Raw genomic sequence first — 13,269 nt, 5'->3', positions numbered from 1 at the left:
CATTTAATGAAGAAAATTCATGAGAAATTTAAAGGATATTCTCAATATGAGGCGATTAAGAGGGATATAGACCGCTGTGTATATGACTCCTTGAGTTGTGATGAATTTGAAGATAGTTGGCAAAGATTACTTGAGGTGCATAATCTTCAAGATAATTAATGGTTGCAATGGTTGTATTATGAGCGACATCATTGGATACCAACATATGTGAAAAATACATTTTGGGCGGGAATGTCTACTACACACATAGTGAAAGTATGAATGCCTTTTTTGATGGTTATGTGGGGCCAAAGACTACTTTGAAGCAATTTGTTAATCAATATGATGAGGCCTTGAAGGGTAAGGTTGAAAAGGAGAATACAGGAGATTTTATTTCTCTAACTTCAAGAGTTCATGCATAACTCATTATGCTATTGAGAAGCAATTTCAGGACAGTTATACCAATTCAAAGTTCAAGGAGGTTCAAGATGAGATTAGGAGGAAAATGTGTTGTCATCCTTCTCTTCTTAAACAAGAAGGTGCAATTTCTACATATCAAGTTGTTGACGAGATAGAAATTGATGATGATACAAGGAAGTAACCTTCCATGTTTACTTTAATGAAGATGAATTGGAGGTACAATGCAATTGTTGCTTATTTGAATTTAGAGGAATCCTCTGCAGGCATGCCTTTTCTGTGCTCATGATGATAAAGAAAATTAAAATATTGCCATCAAAATATATTCTTCCACGGTGGAGTAAGGACTCGAAACGAAGATATACATTTATTAAATGTATTTATGATGAATTGAGTGGAAATCGTGAAACACAACGTTATGATAAATTGCAAACTTCTTTTTATGAAGTTGCATCAATGGCATCAAAAACTGAAGAAAGTTGTATGACTGTGATGACAATTTAGATAAGCTAAAGGAAAAGTTGAGTTTGAATGTGTCAAGTAGTGAAAGTGGTCAAACATCTCATCACACACCGGGTGCAGTGACAATATCTAATGAAGTTATTAATGGAACATCAAAGGAATGTATTAAGGTGCTTAGTCCTTTAGTAACTCGAAGTAAAGGGCGACCAGTGTCAAAACGAAAGGAATCTAAAACAAACCAAGTGATTAGGAAATTGAAAACAAGAAAGAGATAGGAAGGGAACAAAACTAGCAAAAAAAAAAAAAAAAGGAAAAGGAAAACAGGTACTTGCTTATTTAATTTTAGCTAATAATCTATTTATTAGTTTCTTTGTTTTTTTTTTATATATATATTTGTTTATTTGAATAACTTGTCTAATTCATCTACTTCTTTCTAATGAAAGAATTCTCACGTGGCACAAGAAATTAAAGTCGATGTAGGTGAAATTGGTTTGCCTACTTTAAGTACTCCACAGGAAGATCATGAAATGGGAACGCAAGAGAGAAGTAACGTTCAGGTATTAAGAATAAGAAAAAAATTATGAGATTAATTGTTTGAGATTTTAATCTACTATGTAATAATTTACATGATTGCAATTTTTTAATCTAATTATCTATCAAAAAAAATTACTCTACTTATTTTGGTGAGGGTACAAATTTTACTTTTGGTTTCACTTCCATCTGTTACGGTCAAGCTATTGAGTTAGCAGAATTGTTTCTTGAAAGGTCTTGTTGTGCAGATTTCTTTATCTCCCTTTGACTAAAATATTTTTTAATATTCAGTTTCTTTACCCTTCTTGGTTTTTACATAATTTTTCTTTGTATATTTAATTTTTTAGATTTATTTTCAATTGCACAANTCCCTTCATATTGGACAAGCTGAACCATTTTCCCAATTTTTACAGAATAGATGAGAGGATGATCAATGTTAATCTGTACACATAGTCGAGCAAATCGGCCTCTAGCACCATTTGCAGTATAAGAGTCAATACGCAGTACAGGTCCAATTGCACTACCAACTTTCTTGAGGATGGTGGGTTCATAGAACTCAATAGGTAAACCGGGCAGCCTAATCCAAACAGCCACAGAGGAAAAGGAAGCTTCCTCCGCCTTAAACTCCGGTTCCCATTTCCTAATGGCAAGAAACTGTTGTCCAACAAACCAAGGACCCCCTTTTAAAACCACGTCTAGATCAGAGCAAGCGTTATTTGGGTTTTTTTTTTTTAATATTTACTTTGTTAATTTCGTGGTATTTTAGTTTTTAAAAAGCTGAGGTGGAATATGCTATATTAACAGTTTGTAAAATTAGCAGTTTATAAAATATTTGTAGAATAATTTGTGTCTGTAGCATTTTTGAGCTTAAATATGTAAATTTGACACATTTTTTTTTCGTACACTGTCAATGCTTTTCCAACAAACTCAGATAGTGAAAAACAGAATTAAATATCTGATTTACACGTATTCACAGTAATAAGTTACTAAGCTGACTGTGATTAACAAAACGACTTCGTATTGTGTATCTTGGGGCCTTGCGCTGCTAGGCTTGGATTAATGGAACGATGCGTATCCCGTTTTCTAGGCTTCTTACTTTGGTTCAATGATGCAGTCCGTATAGAGTTTAGTGTAATGACACCGTTTCAATCTTACCTTTGCAGTGATTCTCAAAAAAGAAAAAGAAAAAAAAACCTTTGCAGAACTGTGTGCGCTTTCTTCTTCCTGTGGTTTTACACTACATAGCTATCATGGATAGAATGAGCAAATTATCTCTTGCCTTTTCCATATATAGTCTTCTAATCTAGTTTTCATATTTTTATTAAGAGAAAAAAAACTCTAGTGAACATATTTTTCATGTATAATTTTTGTTTGGGTAATGCTAATGAGTGCCTTTAGGGTATTGGTTAACAATCCAGTTAAAGAAAGTTTTTATGAGAAAAGAAGAAAAAAAAAAGCAATTAATATTTTGGCAGCTTTTTTATTTATTATAAAGGTGGTGTCAAAACTTTCTTAAAATAGATTATTAACTAATGTCTTAAGAACATTCGTTAGCATTTTCCTTTTTATTTTATAGTAAAAGACAGAAATATGAAAACATAACAATTGATGAGGATAAAATTATGATCACCACCCATAACATAGACAGATGAAGTAATATATGTCATTTAATGCGCCATATAATAAAAGAGTAACACGTAGCCCAACGATGACCGTTGGAGGTGTCTCCTAACCCATAAATACAAATATTAATTACAATATTTAGCCATTTGAGCTCTTTGATTCTGGCAAGTGAATTTTGTCTCTTGAATCTAATTTAATCATTGAAAGATTCTTAGCCAACATCACATTGGTGCTCTTTCTTTTTATCCATTTGTGACCTTTCTTTGCGGATTGGCCAGTGGAATTATTTGGCATCATCCATCTATATTGACGGAAGCATAACTGACAAATTTTTGCTTCATCAAATGACATATCAAAATTTAAAAAAAAAACATAACAATATCGATCGAGAATGTGAGTTCTCAACAGGCAAGTGCAAGAGCCAGTTCAAGCACCCTTACAACCCAAAATAAAAACACATAAAATAGTCTTACTTATCTAATTTAAGGCATAGTGCACACAAAAACAAAAAATTAAAAAAAGCGCCCACATTTTAAGGAAGGGCGGACTTTCCTCTTCTTATTAAAGTTTCATGCATGTACTGAAACTTTATTTATAAGAAGATGATCAGTATATAGCATCTTAAAACACAAGGGAGTCAAAAAAGGATGGACTTTCCTCTATTCAAGTTACAAAATCACTAATTCCTTTAGCATGTCTTGTTAAAGTATGTGTTGCTTGGTTTGCTTTCCGCCTCACATGTTGAAGTTGAGTTCATCTAAAGGCTTGCAGTTGGTGAAGAGTCCCTCCGATGATGTCCACAATTGAGACCAGGAGTAATGGTACCATAGAGAGCATCAGAGACTAACTTTGAGCCTGTCTCAAATATCACCTCCCTGATCCCAATATCCCATGCAAAGGAGACCGCTTCATCTACGGCCTTTACTTCTGCCTCCAAAGGACCCGATGGTAGTGGTAAGTGTTTACTCAAAGTAGCTATCACCAATCCCTCATGGTCACGAATTACAACACTGATACCGACAGTTTTAAGGTTTGAAAAAACTACAGCATCGGTTTTGACTTTATACCATGGGTGTGATGGAGGAATCGAGCGAGTATCAGCTTGTTCTTTGAAGAGAGGCCGTGCGAGGTGAGCTAGCTGGAAGTCTTCAAGGATGGAGCGAGCTTTGTGGATAATCTCGTGGCTGGTCTGTCTGGTGGAGCCAAGCCGTGTCTTGTTACGGTTGTACCACATGCACCACGCCACTGTGATGATAAGCTCTATCAAGTCTTTTCCTAATTAATATCAAGCCATAAACTTGGCATGGTACAAAGCATAGAGCTGAAGTTATAACTTACCAGGTGCTTCCAATAATATTAGCTCTAGACCTTTTTAATCATAAGATCATAAAATGCAAATTTTAACTAACGTAGTACACTGGATCAGGCACTTTAAATGTCCGATTGCCAAAATTTGTACCCAACAAATCGGTCCAATGATCACCCATGTTGCCAAGGATCCTATACCCCCCAGCTTCAAGTTCAGCTCTTTTGGTTGTTTTGTACGCTAGTGATGATACTCGACCCGTTTCAGAGGAGTTCCTGCCACCAAATTGATATAATCATGAATGGTGTATAATAATATGTATATAATGGTGTTCTTTATTAATTAATTTGGTTAGAAATACTGAATAATTTGTATTGTATTTCACGATTAAAGAATATACATGGATGCTTTAATATAGGAGGTATATGTGTGTAATACATGTAAAGTGTAGTACAAGATGTGTGCTATACAAGTAATTTAATTAGGCCTAAAGCCCACTATATTATATACGTCAACAGCCTCCCTCAAACTCAAGGTGGATGTGAGACTAGCTTGAGGTTGTCAACCAAAGTACGAAGGCGTCCCTTAAGATGTGACTTGGTGAAAATATCTGCAAGTTGATCTTTAGAGGAGACTGAGATCAGTTTGAGAGTACCATGGACAAGATGAAAACGGATAAAATGACAATCGATCTCGATGTGTTTAGTTCGTTCATGGAAGACATCATTGTGAGCAATATGAATAGCATTCTGGTTGTCACAATAAAGAGAAGTAGCAGAGGATGTAGACACATGTAAGTCTTTCAGAAGTCATTGTAGCCAAAGGAGCTCAGATGTGGTATCAGCAAGAGCACGATATTCTGCTTCAGTACTAGAGCGGGCCACATGAGTTTGTTTCTTACTTCGCCAAGAAATCAGAGAAAAACCAAGAAGAAAGCAATAACCAGTGGTAGACCTGTGATCAGTGGGATCTCCTACCCAATCAGCATCAGAAAATGCAAAGAGAATAAGAGGAGACTGAGCAAAGTAGAAAAGACCATGGAAGATAGTGCCCTTTAGGTATCGAAGAATATGTAGAATAGTAGTATAATGAGTAGATCGTAGTGCAGACAGATACTGGCTCACCTAGTGAACAGCATAGGAAATGTCTGGACGAGTGACAGTGAGATAGACTAAGCTACCAACCAAGCATTTGTAAAGAGAGGGATTAGACAATGGTTTCCCCACTGAGGGAGTCAGATGCGCATTAAGCTCAACTGAAGTGTCAACAGTCTTGCTATCAATGAGTCCAACTCGAGACAAGAGTTTAGAGGCATACTTGACTTGAGTAATATAAAGTCCATCTGTAGAATGAGTGATTTCAAGACCCAAGAAGTAGTTAAGATGTACAAGATCTTTCATCTCAAACTACTGATTGAGAAAAGCTTTGAGTTCTTGGATGCCACTGAGGTCATCACCAGTTATGATCATATCATCCACATATAGGAGAAGTAAATAGTGCCTTTGTCAGAGCGACAAAGAAATAAGGCAAAATCATAATGACTGGCCATGTAACCCAAGCGAGAGATGGTAAAGCTGAATTTGGCAAACCAAGCTCGTGGAGCTTGTTTAAGGCCATAAAGTGCACATCGAAGGTGACAAACCTTGTTTGAGTCAACAGAGAGACCAGAAGGAGGTTGCATATACACTTCTTCACTTAAATCCCCATTAAGGAATGCATTTTTGACATCCATCTGAAAAAGGTCCCATTTACTGGCAGCAACAACAGCTAAGAGGGCACGAACAGATGAGATACGAGCAACCAGAGCAAAGGTCTTTTCATAATCAATCCTATACTTTTGTGTAAAACCTTTTACAATAAGACGAGCTTTGTAGCGCTCAATGGACCTATCAGAGCGAGTCTTAATCTTGTAGATCCACTTATAACTAACCATAGATTTCCCAGAAGGAAGTGTCACCAAATCCCACGTGTGAGTTTTAAATAATGCATCAAGTTCCTCTTTCATCGCAATTTGCCATAAAGGGTCAGTAGAAGCCTCACGATAGGTGTGAGGCTCGTGTAGTGTAGCAAGGGCAGTATAACAATGATAGTCAAGTAAATATGCAGGAATAGATCTTACTCGAGTTGAGTGACGAGATGGAATGTCTTGTGCAAGATCTTTAGGCGGAGTAGGAGCAGGAGACCCAAGCTCAGGATTGGGTTGGGTAGCTCGTCTTTAACCTGTTCATCTTCCACCTGTTCATTAAAGGGTGAACTAGGAAAGGGATCAATGATATTTGGTGATTGGACAAAGAAGTCTACAACAACAGAATCAGGAGCAGCTATAGGAGAATCAGGAGCAGCTACAAAAGGAATATGAGCCTCATTTGGAAAAAGATCTAAGACAGAGGAGGAAGACAGGGAAGCACTGAAATGAGAGAGCTCGACAAAAAGACGATGTTCCCAAAAGACAACATTGCGGGAGATACGAAGACAATGAGAGACAGGATCATAACACCTATACCCCTTTTGAGTTTCGCCATAGCCAAAAAAACAACAAAGTCTTGACCGAGGCTCAAGTTTGTTATGTTCATATGGTTGAAGAAGAACGAAACAAGCAGAACCGAAAGAGCGAAGGTGGTGATAGTCTGGAGGTGACCCAAAAAGGTGCTCATATGGAGTTTGATTTTGGATAACAGGACTCAAAATGTGATTAATAGTATGGTGCTATGCCTTTCAATACCCAATCTCCAAAGGCTGTTGAGTTATATGCAATTGCCCCCAGAGAGAGAGAGAGAGAGAGAGAGAGAGGAGAGAGAGAAGAGAGAGAGAGAGAGAGAGAGAGAGAGAGAGCAGTCATGCATAAGAAAAGATAACATATATTAGATGTGGAGTTAAACTAAACGTTTTCAATCTAGAGAAGAATGAGAGAAATTGGCAAAGTGTATGTGAGTTTGTGGGTCTTAAGGTATAGGAGTTTTGATTTACATATTTATCTTTGTTAGTTAAAAACTTGTAAGTGGGTATAATGAGGGTTTTTAGGCATTAAAATTGAGGAATCCAAATAGGAGAAACCCCTTAAATAATAGTATAGATTATAGATTATAGATGAGAAGTTGGAATTCGAATGAAAAAAAAAAAAAAAATGCCGTGCATGAATATATCTTTTTATTAAATTTTTGAGAGATCAAAAAATGGTGCTTGAATTTGGGAGAAGTTTGTCGTGGTTGGTAACAACTGTTATTGTGCTGTTAGGAAAGTATTCATTTAGTGGGAAGTTATTGAGAGGAAATTGCTTTTTTTTTTTTTTTTTTTACAAAATTGAAATTATATTCTAACCTATAATCTAAGTGCATTCATTTTTATGAGAGAGTTTTTAAAAAATAAAAATGCAATTCTTTTTATTTTAATATATAAAAAATGGCAATTTTGATATAGTTTTTTGTTTTTAAATTTTGTTGAACTATGATTCTATCCTCATTTTTTAGTTTTTAAGAGTAAGACTATTTAATTAAATTGGGGTATTTTGATAATTCAAAAAGTGATAATTAACTTTCTAATCCTCAAATAACCCATTCTTACTCGGTCACACATGTAAAAACTACAATTAGATGTTGTTCTAGTTAATGAGCTTGGACTTGTAGGCTTTGATGTGCCATGACTTGGACTTGATCTGGATAGGTTATTTGTATCTTGCAAATTGTCCTGCCTTTGTAAAGAATAATTTGGGCCCACTTCGTGATAGTGTTCTGAAAAATGTGTGACCTTTTATTTCTACATAGATTTCATTGATTGAAAATAAGCAAATTATCTATTGCCTTTTGAAAGTGATAATCTAAGTGTATTCATTTTTATGAGAGAGTTTTAAAAAAAATAAAAATGCAATTCTTTTTATTTTAATATATAAAAAATTGCAATTTTGATATAGTTTTTTGTTTTTAAATTTTGTTGAACTACGATTCTATCCTCATTTTTTAGTTTTTGAGAGTAAGACTATTTAATTAAATTGTGGTATTTTGATAATTCAAAAAAGTGATAATTAACTTTCTAATCCTCAAATAACCCATTCTTACTTGGTCACACATGTAAAAACTACAATTAGATGTTGTTCTAGTTAATGAGCTTGGACTTGTAGGCTTTGATTGCCATGACTTGGACTTGATTTGGATAGGTTATTTGTATCTTGCAAATTGTCCTGCCTTTGTAAAGAGTAATTTGGGCCTAATTTGTGAAAGTGTTCTGAAAAATCTGTGTGACCTTTTATTCCTACATAGATTTCATTGATTGAAAATTAGCAAATTATCTATTGCCTTTTGAAAGTGATAAGTTCACACCATTTTTACAATACTTTTATAACAAATTCTAAATGGTTAGTTACTAGCTGTTATTGATTTTAATTTGAATTTATCACTTAAACTACTTTTTTGCCCATTTATAATAGTCATTAACAATCTATCACCTTAAATTTATTGTAAAAATGTTATGAACATAACATTTTTATTTCCATACATAGTCTTCTACTCTTCCAATCTAAGTTATCATAATTTTATTTAGATAAAATAATAATAATAATAATCTAGTGAACACATTTTTTGTGTATAAGTTTTGCTTTATAGCAATTAGCAAGAGGCAAAATCTAAAAACATGGCATTGAAAATTTAAAGGCAGAAGAAAAAACTGATCAACCAATTGAATCCTTGGATTTTTATTTCTAAACATATTAATATCGAGAATGTGAGTTCTCAATAGGCAAGTACAAGAGCCAGCTCAAGCACCCTTACAATTGGGGTGGCTCAAGCAGGCAAAGAACCCAGAAAAACAGAGAAAATAGAGCCTTACTTTACTTATTTTAAGGCATAGCGCACACCTAAAACAGACCCCTCAAAGTAACACCTAATTAATACCCAAAGCCAAAAACTTGGCATGGTACAAAGCATAGAGCTGAAGTTATAACTTATCAAGTGCTTCCAATTAGCTCTAGAGCTTTTTAATCATAAGATCATAATGAAATTTCAACTAATGTAGTACATTGGATCAGGCACTTTAAATGTTCGATTGCCAACATTTGTACCAAACAAATCGCTCCATTGATCTCCCATGTTGCCAAGGATCCTGTACCCTTCAGCTTCAAGCTCAACTCTTTTGGTTGATTTGTACACTAATGCTGTGGTACTCGATTCAGAGGGTTGCCTGCCACCAAATCAAGAATAGCTCAATAGTCAAAATCATGATATTCTTTTTGGATGCATGTTACCAGATCTCTATGTTAAGAAAAAGATACCAATTAACTTGTAAATATTTACCATGTAATAAGATCTTCTTCATTTCACAGTTGAAATTTTAGTTTATGGAGTTAACAATATATAAAATGTTTTACTGAACGGATCCTGTATACAATGATGGTGTAAAATTTTAGGTGGTGATGATTTTCACATGAGAATTGCATGACAAATTCTTTATATAAAAGAAAATTATCAAGACAATGTCCAAAATACAAATGAGATATATATCCTTGATGCTTACTTTAGTATGAGCTTCTCCCAAGTGGTGTAACCAACATTCTTCAGGTTTTCTATCGTAATATTTCTATAGGTTTCAGACCTTCCTGTAAGAAAGACAATCTTAAACCCAAGATTTGCTAATTTTTTGTAGAGATCAAGATTCGCAGGCACAGCTGGTGCTATGCCTTTTGCTTCCCATTCGTTAAAGGTTGTTGAGTTATATGCAACTGCCCTGAAATAGGGAGAGAGAGAGAGACAAGTCATGCATAAGAAAAGATAACATATATTAGATCAGATATATATTTACTACAAAACTATTAAGCAAGAAACAAATTAAAGATGTATAAAATTTTCATGTCTTAATCAAGGGAATTTTGTTGTCCTTTGGAAAGAGCATACTTCAATAACCATATATACGAACTCTTCTAATTAACTATGAAAATGTCTCAGCTCTCAAGACTAATTAATTATATGCATGAGCTGCACCAAAAAAATTGTAGCGGTGAAATTCCCAGGGCAATATGTCATAGCCTATGTTTTGTTCCTAGCAGAACACATTGAATAGTCCTAGATTCCAGGTATACTTAGAAGCACAAACCACTTCATTTTTTAAGTAGTTCTTATGCATATCAATAATCATCCTTCGTCTATCAATATTATCACACTCGTACTTGTTTTTCCTCCACTAGTATACTAAGTTCTTCTTATTGGTAAATTTTATATGTACTTGATGGATCTTAAAATCATGATCTTCCTCTCCACCTTGATTTGAGAGGTCCTATTGAGCTAAAGCTTCTTGGCACAAATGTAACTTTCTATTATAATAATGCAATATGCCCATTACGATTTTTTTTTTTTTTGTTTTTCTAGTTAGAGACATTTAGAGCCCATAACGAATTTCAAAAGTCACAATCATGGACACTATGACCTGATCAGGTCCTGTACTGAATAATATATTCATAATGATTAACACAATGTGATATTAATTTATATCGGTGACAACTACTCTCTCTTTTGTTTGTCTCATGGTAAATATAAATATATCAAAGTTTAAACAGGCTAATCATCACTTATCAATTATCATAAAATGTAGTATTATTTTACTTACCCAAATGCAACGTCAGGTTGAGCATAGTAAGGCAAATTAGAGAGTGTAGTTTCATCAATGTCAAACACCCAAATATCCAAGCCATCATCACCGAGTGTGAGGTTCTTAGCATAGGCATAAGCAGTATCGGCCACAACTTGACAATCCTCACGGTATTGTTTGCCAAGCATGTAGTTTCCAACATAGGTTTCACAGTCTTCTGGAACTACTGACCAGTCACGGAGGTTGTCAGTTTCCACGGCTAGACGCCAACTTAGGCAGTCAATGCCTTCAACATTGTGACCAGCAAGGCCAGAATGTGGCCGGAGAAGGTGAAGGTTATTGGGAATGACTTGAGTGGTTTCTAAAAGGGTGGCAAGGTATAAAAATGGTAGAGATCTCATGGTGTTTCTAGGGTGAAAGAAAGAACTATCACTTCTTTCTTTGTGGAAGATGTTGATATTCTCCCTTGCATAATGGCTCTTTAAATAAGCTCAAATTTGTCAAAGTGACCTCATTTTTGGGTGTAATTTACTCAAACAACCAGAAAAGATGCTTTAAACTTTTTGTGGCCTTTTTCTCTCGTGTGTATTATTTTAATAAATCTTATGACTCATGTGTGATTTGAATAGAGTGGAGAAATATAATTTTAAATTGATTTGGAGTTAAAAACTTTTTCCTACTCAATAATGCTAGGGATATTTACAATATTTTTCATATTGGTAAACTTAATACGCGGTTATTGAAAGAACTTCATTTTGTCTAAATCTTTATTAACATCATTTTTATTATGAAACTTTCGCAACAAATAATATCAATTATTGTAAGAACTATTATGTCCGCGCTTGACAAGCGTTTTAATTTATTATTTATTTTAATGGGCTAAGCCTTTGATTGTCTCACACTTTCTATTTGTAAACTGTCATTACACATTTTTTTCATGTGTAAAATGTACAATATCTTGTTATTTTTTTATTAGTCATGCCCCAGCTGTAGTATTTTTCAGCTATTTTTTTATTAGTCACGTCCTCAGGGTGTTAGGTGCATCCATTCCAGCTGTAGTATTTTTCTTTTTGTGGAACAGCTAGGGTTCGTTCATCTACAACACCGGATATAGTAGGTGTGCATTTGGAATGCATGCTGGACGTACATTTTTGCTGAAGAATAGTGGGTTTTGTATGTTGTTTATAGAATCTACAAATACGAAATTCAGAAAGAAAAAAAAAATCCCATAAAACTAGGTCACACACGACACTATTTACATTTAAAAATTATTTTGTTACCGTGTTTTCAGTTTTTAGTTTTTAGCAATAATAAGTTATAAGCGGTATCTAAACAGACCCTAGGTATGAAAGTAATGATGATTCATAAAAATTTTAGATTTTAAGAAAAATGACAGACGAGGAAAAACCAAGCAATGAGTAATGCTATTTTTTTTTTACAAACTATTAATGTGGTAAATGGTTATTATTAGTAAATTAAAAAGTAATATTAGTGACGAGTTTAGATGAGAACTAATAAGAATTTGTTATTTCATGGTTTGTAAAAATGTTTTAAAATAATTTGTACATGTACCATAAGCATAACTCATTTCAAAAAGTCTAAAGATATTAAAATTGATGGTAGATCCAAATGATGATACTCTTATCACAAAAATCATGCCATCAATTGTGTGCATAGTATTACTCTAGTTCTTTTAAATTTTACCTTAAAAAGTGTGAGAGTTCAATAAGTTTGAAAGCATAACATTTTTCACAAATGTTGGCATAACCTATCATGATTGGTACATTATTATTATAAAAGTAGTATCATTAGTGGATTTATATGAAAAGTGATGTTGTTTCAATCATAGTTTATCATCTTAACTGAGTTATATAAATTGTTGTTAAAAAGTTGTCCCTAACAGTAGTGTTGGCGAGAGCTAACTCACCTCGCCTTGTTTAGGAAATAAAGCTTCAATGGCAAAATTTTTGCTTAAAAAGAATTGAAAGAAAATAGTTTTAGTGTTTGAGGTATTTGACAAACTATATTAATAAATGATTTGTGTATGACCCAAAATAGAACTTTAAGGCTCTTAAAATTGTTTTAGCAGAAATTTCCCACACTTTGGTAAAGAGCTTTAAAGGGGTCCTTAAAGTTGAATACAACGTAAGGCTAAAAAAAAAAAAAAAAAAAAAAAAAAAAAAAATACATTATATATATATATATATATTTTTAAAAGTAAATGAGATTTAATGGCCCCTTTAATTGAATTAAGTAAACGACATTATCATTGTTTACATCTAAAAGTTTTTTAACAATTGGTTACTAAAATAAACACAATATACTATTTTTAGTTTATCAAATGCTCTAAATGCTAAAACCTTTTTCAATTAGTTCAGAAA

The 13,269-nt window shown here is 33.8% G+C and overlaps 1 protein-coding gene across 1 annotated transcript; it reads right to left on the bottom strand.

Moving 5' to 3' along the window:
- Positions 1 to 8,975: 8,975 nt before the first annotated feature.
- Positions 8,976 to 11,380, bottom strand: LOC112008609 (acid phosphatase 1). The gene is made up of 3 exons (XM_024040946.2): positions 10,907 to 11,380; positions 9,821 to 10,030; positions 8,976 to 9,487 (listed from the first exon to the last, which is right to left on the bottom strand). Exons 1-3 carry the CDS (start codon positions 11,287 to 11,289, stop codon positions 9,310 to 9,312), a joined length of 771 nt encoding a protein of 256 aa, XP_023896714.2. The 5' UTR covers positions 11,290 to 11,380; the 3' UTR covers positions 8,976 to 9,309.
- Positions 11,381 to 13,269: the final 1,889 nt, after the last annotated feature.

The sequence above is a fragment of the Quercus suber genome, unplaced genomic scaffold (genome assembly GCF_002906115.3).
Source record: "Quercus suber isolate HL8 unplaced genomic scaffold, Cork oak 2.0 scaffold_23, whole genome shotgun sequence".
Classification (NCBI taxonomy): Eukaryota; Viridiplantae; Streptophyta; class Magnoliopsida; order Fagales; family Fagaceae; genus Quercus; species Quercus suber.
This window is presented reverse-complemented; position numbering and strand designations above follow the sequence as displayed.